The 20812-nt window shown below is 37.5% G+C and overlaps 1 protein-coding gene across 1 annotated transcript in view; it reads left to right on the top strand.

Annotated features, from left to right (window-relative positions):
- LOC107720081 (SRC kinase signaling inhibitor 1-like) overlaps positions 1 to 20812 on the top strand; it is a 136643-nt gene that overhangs the window by 97473 nt on the left and 18358 nt on the right. Inside the window, exons 6-11 of the mRNA XM_016527687.1 lie at positions 2066 to 2261; positions 4686 to 4978; positions 8430 to 9241; positions 10036 to 10124; positions 13847 to 13867; positions 17210 to 17370. Coding sequence (XP_016383173.1) covers positions 2066 to 2261; positions 4686 to 4978; positions 8430 to 9241; positions 10036 to 10124; positions 13847 to 13867; positions 17210 to 17370 — 1572 coding nt within the window. The remainder of the gene's footprint in view (positions 1 to 2065; positions 2262 to 4685; positions 4979 to 8429; positions 9242 to 10035; positions 10125 to 13846; positions 13868 to 17209; positions 17371 to 20812) is intronic.

Here is a 20812-nt window from a genome sequence, read left to right as displayed (position 1 = left end):
AGAGTAAAAAAAAAAAAAAAACCCAGAGATGTTGGTTTATTAGTATTATAAAAGTTATTGTCATATCTGTGTCCTCTTATGTCAGGTTCTTATTTAATCTTATTTGAGGTGTTAGTGAGGCCAGCAGGGGGTGCTCACCCTGTGGTCTGTGTGGGTCCTAACGCCCCAGTATAGTGACGGGGACACTATACTGTCAACAAGCACCGTCCTTCGGATGAGACGTTAAACCGAGGTCCTGACTCTGTGGTCATTTAAAAATCCCAGGATGTCTTTCGGAAAGAGTAGAGGTGTGACCTCGGCATCCTGGCCAAATTTGCCCATTTGGCCTCTGATCATCATGGCCTCCTAATCATCCCCTTATCTACTGATTGGCTTCATCACTCTGTCTCCTCTCCACCAGTAAGCTGGTGTGTGGTGGGCGTGCTGGCGCACTATGGCTGCCGTCGCATCATCCAGGTGGATGCTGCACACTGGTGGTGGATGAGCAGATACCCCCTGACAATGTAAAGCGCTTTGAGTGCCTAGAAAAGCGCTATATAAAATGTAATGAATTATTGTTATCTATCAGCTCAACTTGGCCCCTTTGCGCTCAGACACTGCAAGGGGACAGACACTACACTGCTTCTGTGCCTCAGCATTTGTGTGTGTGTCTGAGCTTTTACCTTGCGTGTAAATAACACACACTGCTTTTATAAGTTTTATTTTTATAAATGTATATAAGCTGATTTGTTTTATTCACTTTTTGTGAATTAAATCATTTTCTTAATTTGTTATAAATTTTGTCAATATTAGTTTTATAATAATTATTTTTTTTAAGTATAAACTTCTCTAAATGTTGTTACATTTATGGTTAAAACAAGAAAGAATAATTGCCAAGAAGTTTACACAGTTTATAACTGAAATACAAGATATACACTACCTTTGAAACGTCTGGGGTCGGTGAGATTTTTTTCTTCTTAAAAAAAAAACAAACAAAAAGATTGTGAAACTTTTTTTTTTTTTTCAACAAAGACGCATTAATTAGATACAAACTGACAGTAAAGACTTTTACAAACCAAACCAAATAATTTTAATTACATTATGAAGGATCATGTGACTGCCTGGAGACTGGACTAATGACTGCTGAATTCAGCTTTGCCATCATAATATATTACAATAAAAAGAGTTATTTTAAATAATAATAATATTTCACAGTACATTTTATTGTATTTTTGGTCAAATAAATGCAGCCTTGTTGAGCATAAAGGACTTCTTTCAAAAACATTAAAAGATCTTAAGGACCCCAAGCTTTTGCACGGTATTTTATATTCTCTGAAAATAATTTATAATAATATTTGTTACACAAATGTGCTTTTCAAGTAAATTTGTCTAGTTTTAAATACGTTCAGAATAAAAATTAAAAAAAAGAGGCAAAAATACTGATTTAGAAACTGATTTAGAAGATTTTTTGGCAGTACAGAGGAGAATTGATTTGATGTATGGTGATGCTGCTCTGTGGTTGTGTCCTGCTCTGCAAACCAGCTTGCCAGTCTTTCCCCATTGCACCCTGGGAGCTCATTACAGGTGCCTCTGAGCTTGTGAAACACACCAGGATGTGGTTGTGTGAATCCTCTTCATTAAATACTACAAAACAACCACAGCAATGACAGAGAATCATCTGACAAGAAATCCACAGATGTGCGTTTCACCGTTACTGTATATGTTATAGTGAGGCAGACTGGTTTGTTCTGTATAATTGTTAGCGTCTCAGTCTGTTTGTAGAGACACATCCATAGAGACTTGTTTGTCTTTTGAGTGATTTTCCTATCAGTATGTTGCTGTTTTTCCCATCATTACACAAACAGAGAATTAGGTACTTTTTATCTGCCTTCATTTCTCACCCTGAGCTGGAGCTGTGATGTCATATCCTGTGAGTGTTGTTGGGTATAAACTTGCGAGGCTTAGTTGCAGTTTACTCCGGTTGGAGGAATTTGCTCTTGGTTTCTCCTTGTGACTAAGTAATGTCTGCCTTTTACATCATGCCATTTTAAAATGCTGGAAATCTCTCTCTCTCTCTGTCATTTAGAGCCGTAGTCCACGTCACTCCCAGTCCACTCAGTCAGGTTTGGCAGACCAGGCATCTAAACTGTCCTTCGCATCTGCTGAGTCTCTGGAGACCATGTCTGAGGCCGACATGCCGCTGGGCTTCAACCGCATGAACCGTTTCCGTCAGAGCCTCCCACTCTCCCGCTCTGCAAGCCAGAATAAACTACGCTCTCCAGGTAACATATACACACAGGCCTCATCTGAGTATCAGTCTACTGCTCTCAGTAAATTACTCTCTTTACCGGACACTCAAAAGACTAATACGCTTATGCCCACATAAACACAAGAATAAGTTAGCAACTTTACTAGAGCCAGTGCTGTGGTGTAGCAGTAGCATTCATGATCACAACTCACAGATGCTCCAATGGTTACGCAGATTTGAGTCATACCTACACTACAGTTTTTATTTTTGAAAACAAATGAATACTTTTATTTAGCAAAGATGCGTATGCATATAAATGGATCAAAAGTGACAGTAAAAACATTAATAACGTTACAAAAGATTTTGAAATAAATGCTGTTCTTTTGAACTTTCTATTCATCAAAGAATCCTGAAAAAGTGTCACTCTGTCCACAAAAATATTAAACAGCACAACTGTTTTCAACAGTGATAATAAGAAATGTTTCTTAAGCAGCGAATCTGCGTATTAGAATGATTTCTGAAGATCATGTGACACTGAAGACTGGAGTAATGATGCTGAAAATTCAGCTTCGCATCACAGGAATAAATTGCATTTTAAAATATATTTAAATGCAAAACAGTTATTTTAAATTGTAACTGTAAATAACTGTTCAATTGTAATTTGTAAACAGTATTTGTCAATAATCAGCCTTGCAGCCTTGGTGAGACCCCAAACTTTTGAATGGTAGTGTACATAATTTTCCACATACTTCTCTTCTGTCAAGGCATATAATGGCCTACAAAGCCCATAAATAATATAAAACGAAACCACTCCACTAGTGCCTCTTATTCATCCAATCGACTTTCTGTAACTTTCAAATGAAATTATTGTTTATGAAACTCTTCTGAACTGTTACTGTATAACCAATTTAAATTTAACAGCCGAGCCTCTAAGCCTCTTGAGAAACTATTTCAAAACAATTTCAGGGCGCAATTCAAAATCAAAATGCTTTTGATTGTAAGCATGTAAGCATCAGCCCAAAGGTTATGCAGAAAATTACTCGGATGTTTGATAGACAATTAAATATTCATTATGATAAACATTTCCTTATAAATAACTCAAAGTACAAGAATAGATTGCAATGATTAAACATCATCAAATTAATCTCAGGAAATATCTGTGCTATATTTTAATAGTAATGTGACAAGGTGCTACATCACTATTTTTAGTGTCACATTGTATTGTGCGTGCAGCTTTACAGTTGAGTGAGATGACACAATAATTAAACACATTCTCCTGTTTTTCATATGCAGTGATGGAAAGTCTGATTCATTCTGTTGAATCACTTTGTTTGAATGGTATAAAAAAAAATCTATTTTTTGTCTTTGCGCATGTGCCTCACAGTTCTGGTTTGCTTTCGGCAGAAGATGACATTTCGCTGTTCTGCAATTAGATACTGTGAAATGTTTTCTACTTGTTGATAGTTAATAGCAGTGCTTTAATTACAGCAGTACAATGCATTCAGATGAACTGACCTTCAACTGTTTGTTTTTTAGCTTTGGTTTCCATGGTGCGAAGTATCTCTTAGTGGTGATACAGTGTTGTTGAACTTTTATAGCTGAGTGCATGTTAGCAGCAAGCACACAATATTTGCTGAAAGTGATTCGGTTGGAGCTGTTCCCCACAGAGAGATTATTGTCCCATCAGCAGGAAGTTTAGGATCGCCTGCTGCCCCGTTAGGTGAAGTGCACTGAGATAAAGGAGTTCAACAGCCCTGAACGTGAGACTTTCTGCCACTGACATCCCTCCTAAAATCTGTCTGTCACTCTCTCTCACAGCGTTTTTCAACACTCAAAAAATATTTAGGCCTAAATTTATGATTTATATAATTGAATTGCGTATAAAATTTACATCCATTTAAACATAAACCTAATGTGATGTCACACTTTATATTTGTCAGTCATACATAAATAAAACAGGTAAGATTTCTGCGCTCAATAATGGCACAGTTTATCATCAGCAATTTTCATCTATTTAATTTTATTTAAATAATTTTTTCCTTCAAGATGCATTCATTCAGATTGCTTAGAATCAGCATAAATCTGTTCATTGTGAAAGCAATTGAATTAATTCAGTTAAAAAGTATGAACATATACATACCCAAAATGTATGATCCTGAAACGAACTGGATTTATTGATGATGAATATATAAAGCTGTTTTTTTGTGTGTATTTAAAACACATTCAGTTCATTATTACAGAAATCTTACCTGTTTGATTTATGTATGACTGATAAATATACATCACATTAAGTTTGTTAGTTTATATTAAAACTACGTAATCCCAATGGATGGAAATTTTATATGCCATTCAAATACACAAATCTTACATTTAGGAGTGTATGCTTCACCACTTTCCCTCTTCATCATGGTGGTCTTTGCTGACTTTCTTCTTTACTTCTGTCCTTCTCTCTCCTCAGGTGTCCTTTTCCTGCAGTTTGGAGATGAGACCAGACGTGTTCATATCACTCACGAGCTCAACAGTTTGGAGACCTTGCACGCACTCATCGTGCACATGTTTCCTCAGAAGCTGACAGCGGGAATGCTGAAGTCCCCGAACACGGCCATCTTGATCAAAGACGAAGCGAGGAACGTTTTCTACGAGCTGGAGGACGTGAGGGACATACAGGACCGCAGTATCATTAAAATCTATCGCAAAGAGCCCATCTATGCCTCCTATCCTGCGGCACATCTGGCCAACGGAGACCTCAGGGTGAGAGATTCCAACTGCATTCAATGATTCAGTTGTTTGCCATCTTACATTGTCTCAGCATGGGCTGATGGGTAAAAGAAGGCACCAAGCGTGAACCATATTTAAAGAATGTTTTCTTTTCCAAGTCAAAATAAGAAATCACAAGGTTAAGGATGTAGATCCCAGTATGTGGTAAGATGAAAGGCAGACCTAAACTTCAAATCGACGTCACAGTCCTTTTTGTGTGTTAAATATTTTAAAGGGAAGTACCCGTTGTTTGATCCATTGAGCGACGTCTTTCAGATTGGGATATTCTTGAACTCAGAAGTTTTTGAATTATGCACAGTTTTTGGTGTATCACTTGGGAGTTGGTTTTACTTTGTGAGCTTGCTGTGCTACCACGGGAGTTTGATGTGGGTTGACTTTGAAATGCGATCATGTTGAGTCACTCTGTTGATCAAATGTTCGTTTTTACTTCTCTGGTGTGAGACGTCTCTCCGCTATTAGACACGAGTCTCTCAGCTAACATTAGTCATGAGTCTGTTAATGTATGCTTATGTTTCTATTTATTGTCTGTTTGTGTGGGGTGTATGTGTGTACATTGATGTCTGAGTGTGTGTGTGTGTTTTTGTTTTGTTTTTTTAGAATGTTGTCAGGGTTGGGAAAGTAGAATTGGTTTTCACTCATTTAGACTTAAATAAGTGTTATTAATTACTGACTGGTTGCTTGTATGATAATGAGATGCAGTCTGTCCTATTTTCAGGACCAGTAATTATTTACACACTAAAAGAGTCACTTAATTCAGGGGATTTCAAACTTTATGATGCCAATAACTAGGATAAAATATGATGACTTCCTGTGCAGGACTGTTTGATAAAATATAAAGCTGGTGATATTTATTTATTATTTATTTATTTATAAAGACCCCTTCTGTGTGAAAAAATACTAGATGTGGTATTACAAAGACAACATGTTTCTAAAATTAAATGTTTTTTTATTTTCTATTTTTTTATTTTTTTTATTTTAATTTTTGAAAATTAAATAATTAAAATATTATCTGGAAAATATTTACTTTAAATTGAGTATTTTTTCTACCCACTATTAGGGTAATGTCAAACATAACTGTCCGTAGGATTAAATAATTCTGATTCCTTGTTTTTATGATTTATGATGAGTGATTGTGCTGGGTATTTTTTTTCAGGTTTCGTTTAAAAATAATTAATACTGTATAAAAATTATACACACTAAAATTGAAATTTAGGGGGGTTTTTTAGGTTAATTGCTGCTTTTAAATAAAAAATAAAATTGGTTCCAAAGTGGCAGCCTGCAGTGACAAGCTTATTGCACCTTTTGACCACGTTGAATTTATTCAAATTACCACTTGAGTTGAAACTCTACAGCCCTTCGCTGTTTGTGTGTGTGTGTGTGTGTGTGTGTGTGTGTGTGTGAAAGAGAAAGTGAATATATAAAGCCAATTTCACTGTTATCAGCAGAAGTCTGGACAGAACATGTCAACTGCTTCTTGGAGTGTGTACTTGCATTCACGTCAGTGTGTCCGTGTATGCAGGCTAACAAGCTATATCCCTGTAATGCTTCAGTAAGTTCGACTACTCTCAGAGTAGGGAACAAAAAGAGATGAAGAAAATATAGATATAAAGAAAAGATGGATAAGTGCCTTAAGATAAAACAAAACAAGCTGTGGAATAAATGCAAGTTAAGTGACAAGCAGATATAAAATGTATAAAATGATATGCAGGATGTAGCAAGGAGAGGTGAGAATGAAGAGAATGAAAAATACTGAGACGCAACAGGGCAGAAAAAAGGATCTGTTAGATGAGTGTGGGTTTCCTGGTGTTTGTGAATGGAGAGTTTTAAAGCTCTTCCTTCTGCTCATTGTAGCTTAGTAAAGTATATGCGCTCACTCAGAAGTGGTGGTAAAATCTGAATACAGTGTCATGTAATCCAATGTTATGCCAGTAGCTTTAGCTAGGCTGGGTGAAAGGAGTGAATGGAGCCTCCCCGGAGTTGAATTACAGACCGATGAAAAGAAAGAATGGGAGAGAATGGGGGCAATGAGTCTAGATCTCCGCTCTTGGTTTCGTGCTAAACCTCAGAGGATCACTCTTGCTTTGAGATATTTGATTTGTCATCAACACATTTTCAAGTTTGAATGATTTTTGGCAAATATCCACTTCTCCTTAACACTCCTAACTATGAATGTAACTGAATTATTCAGTTGAACTGGTGGCTTTTCAGTTTTTGAAAGAAGCTGGGTTTTACAGTAGATTTATGTAGGATTTTAAACATTCTATCAGACAAATAACATTATATTGTTCCGTCTGAATGTAAATGAATAAAAAATTAATGTTGAATTATTCTACTTTTATGAATAAAAAACAAACACTTTTAGAAAAAAAAATTTTGTGATAAAGAAGGATATGTGATGCTTGACAAATCTTGTCAAGCATGAAAAACTAAAAATTCTAAATGTTAAATGAGAGTAGAACTTGCCCATTTATGAACTTGGCTCCTCTGAAAACACAGACAATGTCACTTCCTCTTCATTATGTCATTTAAAATGACAGTTCACTATTATTTTGAGGTAAATACTGTAAGTGTTGTGATGGAAATCAAATTTATTTATAATTATATTCATTTAAATTTACATTGTCATTGTCATTTAGCAGACGCTTTTATCCAAAGCGACTTACAAATGAGGACAATAAAAGCAGTCAAAACTAACAAAAGAGCAACAATATATAAGTGCAAATGACAAGTCTCGGTCTTAGGGCTTCAACAACTGAAAGCAAGGCAGTCTCGGTCGAATGTCCACTTCTGAAGCCAGATTGGTTGCTGTCCAGGAGGTTGTTCTGTGTGAGAAAGGCAGAGACTTGGTTGAACACAGCTCGTTCAAGTGTTTTTGCAATGAAAGGTGAAAGGGAAATCAGTCTGTAGTCCTCTAGAAGAGTTGGGTTAAGAGTGGGTTTCTTAAGAAGTGGGGTTATACGAGCCTGGTTAATGTTGAGGGAAAAACACCAGTGTGAAGGGATGTGTTAACGATGTGAGTGAGTGCAGGTACAACTGCAGGAGAAATGGCTTGAAGGAGATGAGATGGAATAGGATCAAGCGAACAAGTAGTAGGATGATTGGAAAGGATGAGTTTAGAGACTTCTGCCTCAGAGAGTGGAGAGAAGGATGAAAACGAGTGTATGTTTGCTGGTAAGATGTGTTTGACAGTTTGTGGTGTGGCAAATTGTGCACTGAGGTTAATTAATTTAATATTATTATTTATGTATGAGTCATATATTTAAAAAATATTTGTGAATAATATAAGTTTATAATTCATTCTGAATTAATATATTTAAGTTTTCTCTCATAGGTACTCATAGGACTTGGACACAGATTATTCATATAAATATCTCCGAGTGATGTATTCATAAAATGCTAATTTCTTTTCTCCATCTGTTTTTAGAGAGAGATGGTTTATTCATCCCAGGACTCCTCACCTACCCGTCGCCTCAACACTCTTCCTTCCTCCTCTGCCTCGCCCTCCTACGGTTCTCCTTCCCGATCCCGTCTCTCCTACAGTGGAGGTCGGCCCCCCTCTTTTGCTGGTCCGGGTCACCCTCACCCACAGGGTCCCCAGCATCCGTCCCACTCCCACCACCCTTCGCCCTCTCACGGACAGACTCAAGGCCTAACCCCCTCCTCCTCAGCCATCCTAGAGCGGCGTGATGTCAAACCTGATGAGGAGATGTCTGGTAAAAGCATGGTCCTCCTGAAGAACGAAGGTCTTTATGCTGATCCGTACAGCTTGATGCACGAGGGTCGGCTTAGTATCGCTTCTGCTCAGTCCCTGGCCACCATCGCCGACCCCTTTGGCTTCCCAGTGTCAGGAGGTCTGTACCGCAGAGGTTCGGTGCGTTCTCTCAGTACATACTCAGCTGCAGCACTGCAAAACGACCTGGAGGACAGTCTGTATAAGCCTGGAGGTTCTCTATACTCCGATACTTACAGCAGCTCCACGCTCGGCATGGGCTTTCGTCTGCCGCCCTCCTCCCCGCAGAAAATTCCCGACGTGCAGCTGCGTGACAGGGAATCGTTCACTGGGTCTCCCAGCCGAGGGTCGCCTGTGAGAACCACCTTCCGCAAAGACTCCGCTTCCTCTTCCGTGTTTGTGGAGAGTCCAAAGTCCAGACCCAGCTCCAGTTCTGAACCCCTAGGAGATGGGAGTAAGGGACCTGGATTTGGGTTGTCATTGTCTGGGCCCGAGACGGACACACGGTGAGCACTAGCAAAATGTACATGTACGTGAGGTTATTAATGCACTTTTTCATTGACAAACACACATTGTCATTGACAAGATCTGTACGTCAGTCTACACACTCTGAACACAAATTAATAAACATCATTTATTATTATGCAAATGCCAGAAAGAAATCTTTATTAAGCACAAGGGGTGTAACCCCGGTGTCCTGGCCAAATTCCCTCCACTGGCCCTTATCTCTCATGGCCTCCTAATAATCCCCATCCACTTGATTGGCTCTATGACTCTCTCTCCTCTCCACCTGTAGCTGGTGTGTGGTGAGCGCACTGGCGCCGTTGTCCTGTGGCTGCTGTTGCATCATCCAGGTGGATGCTGCACACTGGTGGTGGTTGATCTGCACCCGGGCACTGGCACTTTATTTTTGAGAGGTCTTAAGTGATGCCCCTAGACCAGAGGTGTCAAATCCTGCTCTACTGTCCTGCAGAGTTTAGCTCCAACCCCAGTTAAACACACCTGAACTAAAGTAATCAAGGTCTTAAAGATTACTAGAATCTTCCAGGTGGGACAAGTTGGAGCTAATGTCTTCAGGACATTGGCTCTCCAGGACCAGGATTGGACACCCCTGCCTTAGACAATCCACGGATAGGGAAAATGTTGCTGTCTTCGAACAGATATAACTGCCAATAATGGAACATCTACTACTGTAACTAGATTACAGGAAGTAGTATTTAGGAGAAAGTTTAAGTGAAAACCCATGTAAAATAAATGATAAAAAAGTGTACACTTATACATTTTCTGTCTGCCTCATTAGCAGTGATCGTATGGAGGCAATGGAGAAGCAGATAGCCAGTCTGACTGGACTGGTTCAGAGCGTCCTAACCCGAGCACCAGACAGCGACAGCACGTAAGACATGACAACATCCACAGAGCCATCTATGATCCATTTTTTATGGAACCAGTGCAAGTCAGATGCTAACACAGTCTATGCCAACTCTCATGTTTATGGAAAACATCTGTACTTAAGACTGCGTACCATGTAAAATGTCCTTAACACTAAAATACCAGTTTACACAATGCATTCAACCATTTCACACATGCTCACTGTTGTTATCATGGTACCATTTTGCTATCATGTGGTAATATCTTGTGTTCTCTTTTTTGGTATACAGCCATTGGCTTTTCTTATGTTTCATAAGCTTGCAAAAGTGTCTTAAGTTGCTGACTGTAAAGTGCTTGTATTGAAATTGTGTGTGCTGGTGGTCTTCTTTGTCCTGCGATGGCCATGGGTCTCTTTGTACCCGATGCTTTGATGTTGCTGGACATTTATTGTCATTCATATCCAATGTGACAAGTCATTCACATTAACTATTTTATGAAAGGAAATGAACAATATTTAGATTCTAACCTCAAAAAGAGAATGTTGAGTAAACAGCATTGAGTAGAGATTATAAGATTATTGTATAAAGAGTAAGTACAGTGTTTAATTCAGATTAGGCAGAGTTAGGATAGAAATGCCTGATGCAAATCCTGTTGTTGTTGTTGTTGTTTTTTAAAGATAATCACAATGCAAATCTGTGCACTTCGGTGTTCAGAAGGATTTCGTTTAATATCTTATTGCACCGAAATTGGTGCTTATAATTGACACTGGTGTGAACTGTGAATAGGCCTTAAAGATAAGTTCTTTGCTGACCTTTAGACATTATTAAAGCAAGTGACCTGTGGTTAAGAATAGTGTTTAAATTGTTTTGATATATATATATATATATAGCTCAGTATGAAGAATAGTAGCATATTGGGTTTTATATTTCAGTTCTAATACACTACCGTTCAAAATTTTGAGCTTGGTAAAATTGTTTAATGTGTTAGAAGTTTCTTATGCTCATCAAGAGTGCATTCATTTGATCCAAAAATACAGTTAAAACAGTAATATTGTGAAATATTAATTACAATTTATTGTAATTAAATTTTCTATTTTAATATATGTTAAAATGTAACTTATTCCTGTGATGGCAAAGCTGATTTTTCAGCAGTCATTACTCCAGTCACCAGTGTCAAATCATTATAATATGCTGATTTGCTGCTCAAGAAACAATTCTTATTACTATTAATGTTGATAACAGTTATGCTGCTATTTTTTCAGGATTCTTTGACTAATATAAAGAAGTGAATTTGATTATAGATGTCTTTACTGTCACTTTGAAACAATTTAACATATCCTTACTGAATAAAAATATTAATTTCTTTAAAAAAAATCTTATTGAATCCAAGTTTTGAACAGTAGTGTGCATGGTTTAACATTATAGTTTTATAGGTTAAATAAAGCTGTGTTACTCAAAGGAATTGTAATGTGTGGAAATAGTGAAAGTCACAATAACAGTAGCATAGATAATGGTAGCTTTCAAGATAGATAGCATAACCCTTTATTAGCCACAGAGAAGGCTAGTGTAGTCTTGCTGTAGTGCAGTGCGTATTAGTGTAGTGTCAGTGTAGTAATAGGTGCTGTAGTACAGTGGTAGTAAAAAAACAAAGCAATACACCTTATGTATATCTATATCACACGTTAACATTTTAATTAATGTTTTAAAATGTTATCAAATTAAAATGTTACAACTTTTATTTTTGGAAAAGTTCAGCACAACAGAGGTAGGCTATACAAAGTTAAAACATGGCCAAACATGATATTCCTTAAAGCTGCAGTCCGTAAATTTTGCCTCTTTTTCGCCATCTCTGTTTGAAGACCTGCAATTGCAGCTGTGTGCGGAATTATCTTCCTTGCGTGGGTTGTGCGGCGGCACGGCTCCAGCGCGGATGAATCTAATGTTTTGAGGAGTATGTGTGTGTGGCAGTCAGTCACCGCACCGGTGTGGATATTGTACTTTGCACTCACAGATTCTAGCCTACGTCTTGGAATATATGACTCAAATAAGCATTTTCACCGGATATTGTCATCTCATTGGTGACTATGAGTATAGTGTGCTTTAGTGTGTAGATTTCAATTTCTGCACAGTCTAATCTAATTGTCGTACTCTTCGAATTTCATATTAAGAAATTATTTTAACCCAAAAAGCTAATTATGCTCCCTTCGAACTGGTTTTCTTTAAAATACAAATCTTTCTAATCCCAGGCTATCTGTAATCAGAAGCACATTTATAACTGGAATATAATTTAATTTCATTCACATGTGTTTCATAAACACATAATCCTTTCTGGATTACAGTCCGCCATCAAAATGATACATTTAATTATTCTGGCTGCTGTGAGAAAAGGCTATAAACGATCTGCCATCTGCAGGATCCTCACATGCCATAGCCTAGTAGCCTGGACAACTTCTTTATGTTTACAGAAGTGACGTAATGACGCAGCGGCATGCTCGAATTTCCCGCGAAAACCTACCCGTACCACTCAAATTAGAAAAAATTATTAGAAGCTAACCGCTGTGAATCGGGCTAAAGTACGGCGATAGTTTCAAACACTGGCTGGTTATGTACTTGCTCAAATATTGATTTCAGATCATTTTTAACCAAAAAAAAGTTACGGACTGCAGCTTTAAAAATAATGTTTAAATAAATTAATTATTATAAATAATGTTATTATTGTTGTTATTATAACTTTTAAGTACATTGAACAATGCTAATATATTTGTCATAATTTCAAGTTAAATCAAGTCACATTTGAAAATGGTTTCTCTCAAATGAAACTAGGAAATGTTTAAGTATTCTGTCAGAGCAGCTCTGCTGATGTTCATGTTTATGTAGACGCTGAAAACACCACTAGTGTCATGCGTACTTCAGTGTGAAGTAGATAAAACGACGCCACTCAGAGACATGCAGAAACAAGCAATTATTTATATAGCAATCCCTTCGCGCTTGAATATTTACAGACACCTATCATATCTATTTTTGATTTATCCATCCATCAGATTGCGTGTTTTACGTGACATCCTCGTTATAGTGTAAATTCCATGTTTATGACTGCACCGGGATTCCCTCTGCATCACGGAAATCATACGGCCTTAATTTATAAATTTGTATAAATGCGACACACCTTTATCTGCATGGAGGGGTGGTGTCCGCGAATATGAGCGAAGATGTTGGATGTATTGCCTGCTTTTGTAGCCACTTTGCGTCCACATTTTTTGCAAATTGGATCCGTCCTCAAGGACAGCCCCGCATTCGTTTTTTTTATATCCAAAGTATTCCCATACCGCAGATTTTAACTTTTTTTTCGGTGGGGATGGAGATTAGATATTATCTCTGTCTCTGTCATTTTCTCCGCTGTACATGCGTGTAAGCAGCCAAGTAAATGCAGAGTGAAGCGGCCGAGCAGAAATGAGTTGCTTGTGCGCGGGTGAGATTTTTTTTTTCATTCATTTTTTTTTTTAACCGTAGATATGCAAATGTTTACGGTATGATAACTGTGCAAGTTCAAACCGTGATAAACCGTCACACCGGTATATCGTTACAGCCCTACACCTCAATAAAGGGTCATCAAGAGAGTTTCCCATGAGTCCTAGTCTCCCCTTTTGAATCTGATCCATGACAAGTCCAATTCAGCACTGTTTCTTTACTTCATTACGGTTATTTAGTTACCTGCAAGCTGAAAGCTTCTAATGTATGTTACAGCTGGCCGGCTGAAGAAGAAAGGTAGCCTTGTCTCTGCTCTCTCATATTTAATGTGGATTGATGTGTCTTTCCTGGTGTAGTGGGTGTGTTTGTTTTTATATATATACGAAAATGTGATCCTTCTGTTTATTTAATGGGATAGTTCACCCGAAAAAGGAAAATTCTGTCATCATTTACTCACCCTCAAGTTGTTTCAAACCTGTATGAGTTTCTTTCTTCTGTTGAACACAAAGTAAGCTATTTTGAAGGATGCTGGTAATCAAACATTTGACAGTAGCCATTGATTTCCATAGTATGGACAAAATACCAAGGAAGTCAATGGCATCAACTGTTTGATTATCCACATTCTTCAAAATATCTTCTTTTGTGTTCAACAGAAGGAAGAATCTCTTACAAGTTTGAAACAACTTGAAAGTGACTAAATGATGACAGAATTTTCATTTTTTGGATGAACTATCCCTTTAATGCTTGTTCCCATTGTAGTTTTCCACGGTATCTCTCCTGTATGGCCTGCCTGCACTAGATATTTCTCTCCCTCAGTCTGTTTTCACTCCTAAACTTGACACATTCATACACTGAAAGTTAAGTGTGGGGAGGATGCGTTTTGTTTTTCACATTTCCTGAATCTTGGGGAAAATGTACCCTTTTGTTTAAAACAACTGACTGGAGAGTGCTGCTATGTTTGTATTCCTCACTAACAGCATGTTCCTGAATGGGTTCTGGAGGTGACAACACTCTTTGTGTGTGTGTGCCGGTTAGTGTATCTCTGTCTGAACACAATGAAGGATGGGTGTAGAGCAAAAGTGCTTGATCTGGTTTCTGGAGATCTTCTTTCCTACAGAGTTTAGCCTCAATCCTAATCAGCTGGATCATCAATCCAGATAGTCAAGGTTATGGGGTTCACTTGATTGAAATTACAGCCAGGTGTGTTAGAACATGGCTAGAAATAATACTGTGTTCAAATCCTCCTAGGAAGTTTCTCCTAACAAGTTCGGAAATCATACGTAGATATGCAAATGTTTACGGTATGATAACTGTGCAAGTTCAAACCGTGATAAACCGTCACACCGGTATATCGTTACAGCCCTACACCTCAATAAAGGGTCATCAAGAGAGTTTCCCATGAGTCCTAGTCTCCCCTTTTGAATCTGATCCATGACAAGTCCAATTCAGCACTGTTTCTTTACTTCATTACGGTTATTTAGTTACCTGCAAGCTGAAAGCTTCTAATGTATGTTACAGCTGGCCGGCTGAAGAAGAAAGGTAGCCTTGTCTCTGCTCTCTCATATTTAATGTGGATTGATGTGTCTTTCCTGGTGTAGTGGGTGTGTTTGTTTTTATATATATACGAAAATGTGATCCTTCTGTTTATTTAATGGGATAGTTCACCCGAAAAAGGAAAATTCTGTCATCATTTACTCACCCTCAAGTTGTTTCAAACCTGTATGAGTTTCTTTCTTCTGTTGAACACAAAGTAAGCTATTTTGAAGGATGCTGGTAATCAAACATTTGACAGTAGCCATTGATTTCCATAGTATGGACAAAATACCAAGGAAGTCAATGGCATCAACTGTTTGATTATCCACATTCTTCAAAATATCTTCTTTTGTGTTCAACAGAAGGAAGAATCTCTTACAAGTTTGAAACAACTTGAAAGTGACTAAATGATGACAGAATTTTCATTTTTTGGATGAACTATCCCTTTAATGCTTGTTCCCATTGTAGTTTTCCACGGTATCTCTCCTGTATGGCCTGCCTGCACTAGATATTTCTCTCCCTCAGTCTGTTTTCACTCCTAAACTTGACACATTCATACACTGAAAGTTAAGTGTGGGGAGGATGCGTTTTGTTTTTCACATTTCCTGAATCTTGGGGAAAATGTACCCTTTTGTTTAAAACAACTGACTGGAGAGTGCTGCTATGTTTGTATTCCTCACTAACAGCATGTTCCTGAATGGGTTCTGGAGGTGACAACACTCTTTGTGTGTGTGTGCCGGTTAGTGTATCTCTGTCTGAACACAATGAAGGATGGGTGTAGAGCAAAAGTGCTTGATCTGGTTTCTGGAGATCTTCTTTCCTACAGAGTTTAGCCTCAATCCTAATCAGCTGGATCATCAATCCAGATAGTCAAGGTTATGGGGTTCACTTGATTGAAATTACAGCCAGGTGTGTTAGAACATGGCTAGAAATAATACTGTGTTCAAATCCTCCTAGGAAGTTTCTCCTAACAAGTTCGGAAATCATAATTATGACACTATAAGTGATTTTGCTCAGAATAAAATAGACTCACTGGGCAATTTCATATTTCTTTCTGTTTAATTTTCACTTACCAACTAAGACAGCAAGCTTTTTAGAGCCAATGAAAGAAAATAAAGAGCAAAAATGCACATTGTGTATTTATTGGTGTGTTTTATCATTCCATGCTTTCATGGATAATAATGAGAAATGTACTTTGATCTCTTCGTAAACCAACTAAATGACTAGTGTTTTCTGGCAAGCTTTATATTTATTCTTGTTTAATCTGCCATAATGACCTGACCTCAACTTGAAAAGTCTGGGCTTATGCAACCTTCAGGCTGGAAATATCCTAGTTTTGTGAACATGAATGTCATATTATTAACCAGTGATTTCCAGAAAAATATTAAGCAACACAAAAAATGTTTCTTGAGCACCAAATCAGCATATTAGAATAATTTCTGAAGGATCATGTGACACTGAAGCCTGGAGTAATGACTGCTGAACATTCAGCTTTGCCATCACAGGAATAAATAACATTTTAAAATGGTAAATATTGTAATATGTCACAATATTACTGTTTTACTGTATTTTTGATTAAATAAATGCAACCTTGGTGATAAGACTAATATATAGGGCTTCTTTCAAAAACATAAAAAATCTCACCATGCCCAAACTTTTGAATGTGCCCCTCTGCAGTACTTGAGAGTGAATGATGTTGTTTTGATTTTGCTTATCCACTGATACAACAGACAAAAAAGAACTTTTGATGTTGTTCCGTCTTCGATATTGTGTTTTCAACTTGATTGTGTGATATATCCTAATAGCAATTGCCCAACTGGGCTGTTAGAGCTTCCCAGGTGGACTTCAATGCAGGATTATCCTGAGTTTCTGACTACTAAATATGACTTTATGTTTGCATTCTGTGCGTTAAACTTTTAAACACATTCGTTGTAACATGAAAGCAGCATAGACTCTGTTGTAAGGTCGATCTCCAGGAGCAGGACTAAACAATGCTGGTGTATAAGGTGTAGGTGTAAATGGGTAAGTGTGAAATAATTCATATTGGATTGAGTGTGTCTTTCGAGCTCACAGTGTTGACTTTTTGTCCTGTGTTGTGGTTATTAGCGCTGACTCCATCTGCTCCGCTGGCACTGATGCCTCCGCCTTCATCTGGAGGCTCTCAGGCCTCCACCGTCTCCAGGCTACAGATGCAGCTTCACCTGAATGACCTACAACAGAATGCCACCGATCTGCGCAAACAGCTCGCACAGCTTCGTAAGATGCAGGTAAGACGTTACAATCTCATGCATCTCGACACACAGCAGGTAACTGAACAGACATGATGTGATAAAGCGGCATGTGATAAATCACATCTCGTCCATGTTAATCTGAGTCAAGACAGATTGTCAGTTGCTTGGTTTCTATTTTCGACACATCTCGTCGAGACTGCTCCACATAGCTAGATATTAAACTTTACATCAAACTTCAAAGGTGTTCTGATTGACTGTCATTTTATGGCTTAATGTGGCATTTAGCTTCCAGGGAGTCAAGTTAAATCACATTTATTTATATAGTGCATTGTATAATACAGATTGTGGCGAAAAAGCAGTTTCAGAGAAATATAGTAACAGGAAAAGAACAGTGTTAATGTTGCAGAATTAATTAGTTATGAAACAAATTCAATTTCAGCTGTAAGCAGCTCTACAAAACAAATAGTGTCATTATTCTGCTCAGTTCAGTTCAATGTTGAGGACACAAATGTTTCTTTATGCTCAAAACTTTGTAATTTCGCTCCTACTTAGAAAGGTGTACGTTTTCTATTGTCAACAACGCTCACAGCGTCAATGCAAATGATCATACATCATTACACAAAATACTGCTTTAATTTGATAGCTAAAAATTATGATAGCTGGTAAAATAAATGTTGGTAAAATAAATGTTGGTAAAATAAATGTTGTAAATTCAAATCAGAGTGTCTTCCGTGAACGTGACTAAAACTAATAAAAACTAAAATGACAGTTTCACACAAAGACTAGACTAAAACTAAAATGAAAACAGGCCGCCAAAAACAACACTACTTATAACTGTAATTCGGTCTGCAGACCTGGAAATACTTTATAATCATATTGGAATGAATGTCAACCAATCAGAATCAAGAATTGAACAGTGCTGCGGTAGAAAGTGTTGCACTAACCTGCACCTCACACTGCAAGCCTTCCAGATGTTTGCCTGCTGACAAGGAGGACGATTTAAGGAGGTGATACAGAAGGTGGTACAGAAGCCACAGACGGCAGGAGCAGCAGCGCCGATTTGTAGTCTTCACGATATCTCACAGTCTAATTTATTTACACACAGCAATGAAAAAACAAAGAGGACGTGCTGAATGGCTTCACCTGGTATTTACGGCAGATTTGTAGCTCCATGTCCTGATGGTGTTCAGTGTGTGTGGTGTGGAGGAGGAAATGCATCGATTTCGGTCATGTTTAGAGTCCAATATGGAAAGCTGGCATGCATTGCGCTTTTCAGCATCCAAACCAGAGGACGACACTGAAAATTTTGGATTCAAAATCACTTAGTTTTTACATTACAGAAAGTTTATCTTGAAATGCTGGTGTTCTGTACCAGTGTGTATTAAGTTGGGCAGAAGAAAAGACAGAAAAAGAGGGAGAAGAGTGATGTTTGATAAGTTACCTCTCTGGGAAAAAGGGAAGGTCTTTGCAAACATAAGAACATTCATATACTGTATCAGTCATAAAGGTATCTGTCAAAATGTCAGATTTTTTTAGATATGAGCCCACTATCCCAAGACAGCAGTCGTCTCTGACTAGCAGGATGGATATAGAATCTGATGTCTGAATGGGGCAAAATGTCTTAAATAAAATACATATGGATGCTGTTGTAAACTGCTGAAATTCCTTGTATGGGCAGCTGTCAGATTATCATGGTGACATGTTGAACAGGAGTATGATAAAGGGAAATGTTTGTGTTAGTGAATGTGTGAAGGAGGAGAGAAAGGGAGGATGTGCAGGGAGCTTTAGGGAGGGCTGAAAGCCAGCAGAGAGGAGACGGTACACTAACAGTCTGACAGATCCTATTGGATTGTGTGTCTGTCATACGCTTTCCTTTCTGTACTTACAGACTTGTATTTACAGAATCATTTTGAAATGATTTTTTCTAGCCTCTGAGAGTCATGGACATTTTTACAGCGGAAAATAATTTTTTCTAGTTATGCTCAGCTATAAAATTGCATCAGACATTTCTCTTTATGAGTGCAGTGTCTATAAACAGGGCTCTCGCACCAATGAATCTTCATGACTTTTCCAGTCATCCGTGATTTCTGGATAAAGATTAAGAATAGTTTTATATGGATTGCACTCACAAAGAGCAATTTTAGCTCATGAAATATTTCAAAGCCAAACATGAATAAAAAAAAAAGAAAATGTATATAAATATAATATTTAATTTGACATATAGAAAGAGATCTATTAAAATATTTTTTGAAATACTTTTATTCAGCAAGGATGCATTAAATCACAAGTGATGGTAAAGACTTCCACACTGTTACAATACATTTCTATTTGAAATAAATGCTGTTCTTTTAAACTTTCTATTCATCAAAGAATCCTGAAAAAAATTGTATCACAGTTTCCACAGAAATATTAAGCAGCACAACATTGATAATAATCAGAAATGTTTCTTGAGCACCAAATCAGCATATTAGAATGATTTTTGAAGGATCATGTGACACTGAAGACTGGAGTAATGATGCTGAAAATTAAGTTTGCCATCATGGGAATAAATTACATTTAAATATATATTACAATGGGAAAAAAATAATTTTAAATTGTAGAAATATTTCTTAATATTACTATTTGTACTGTATTTTTGATCAAATAAATGCAGCCATGAGCATAAGAGACGTAATTTTAAAACCTTTTAAAAGATCTTACTAACCCCAAATTCTTTTATCTTGTATCTTCTTTGATAATGTCTTAAATATGACCCAAAACATCATCAGATTTTTGCACAAGTCCTGAAACTAGACAAAGAGAACCAATCAAAGAAACGAGACAAAAATATTTTCTTTGTAATTTATTTACTGAGAAAAATTATCCAGTGTTACATATCTGTGCGGTGCAAAAGTATGTGAATCTCTAGGATCAGCAGTTCATTTGAAGGTGAAATTAAGAGTCCGTCTGTTCAGAGGCGTTTTCATTCAGTGAAATGACTATCAGGTGTCATTGCCTGTCCTGTTTTATTTAAAAAAACCATCTCTAAAGAGTTTGGACTCCACAAATCCACAGTCAGATGTACAAATGGAGGAAATTCAAGACCATTGTTACCCTCCCCAAAAGTGGTCCACCAACAAAGATACGCAAAGCAAGACGTGTAATAGTCCACAAGGTCGCAAAGGAACCCAGGGTAACTTCTAAGCAACTAAAGGCCTTTCTCACATTGGCTAATGTTCATGAGTCCACCATCAGGAGAACACTGAACACCCATGGTGTGCATGGTAGAGTTGCAAGGAGAAAGCCACTGCTGTCCAAAAAGAACATCCCGTCTGCAGTTTGCTAAAGATCATGTGGACAAGCCAGAGGACTATTGGAGAAATGTTTTGTGGACAGATGAGACCAAAATAGAACTTTTTGGTTTAAATGTGAAGCGTTATGTTTGAAGAAAAGAACACACTGCATTCCAGCATAAGAACCTTATCCCATCTGTGAAACA

This window comes from Sinocyclocheilus rhinocerous, unplaced genomic scaffold (assembly GCF_001515625.1).
Source record: "Sinocyclocheilus rhinocerous isolate Xijiao unplaced genomic scaffold, SAMN03320098_v1.1 scaffold273, whole genome shotgun sequence".
Taxonomy (NCBI): domain Eukaryota; kingdom Metazoa; phylum Chordata; class Actinopteri; order Cypriniformes; family Cyprinidae; genus Sinocyclocheilus; species Sinocyclocheilus rhinocerous.
This window is presented reverse-complemented; position numbering and strand designations above follow the sequence as displayed.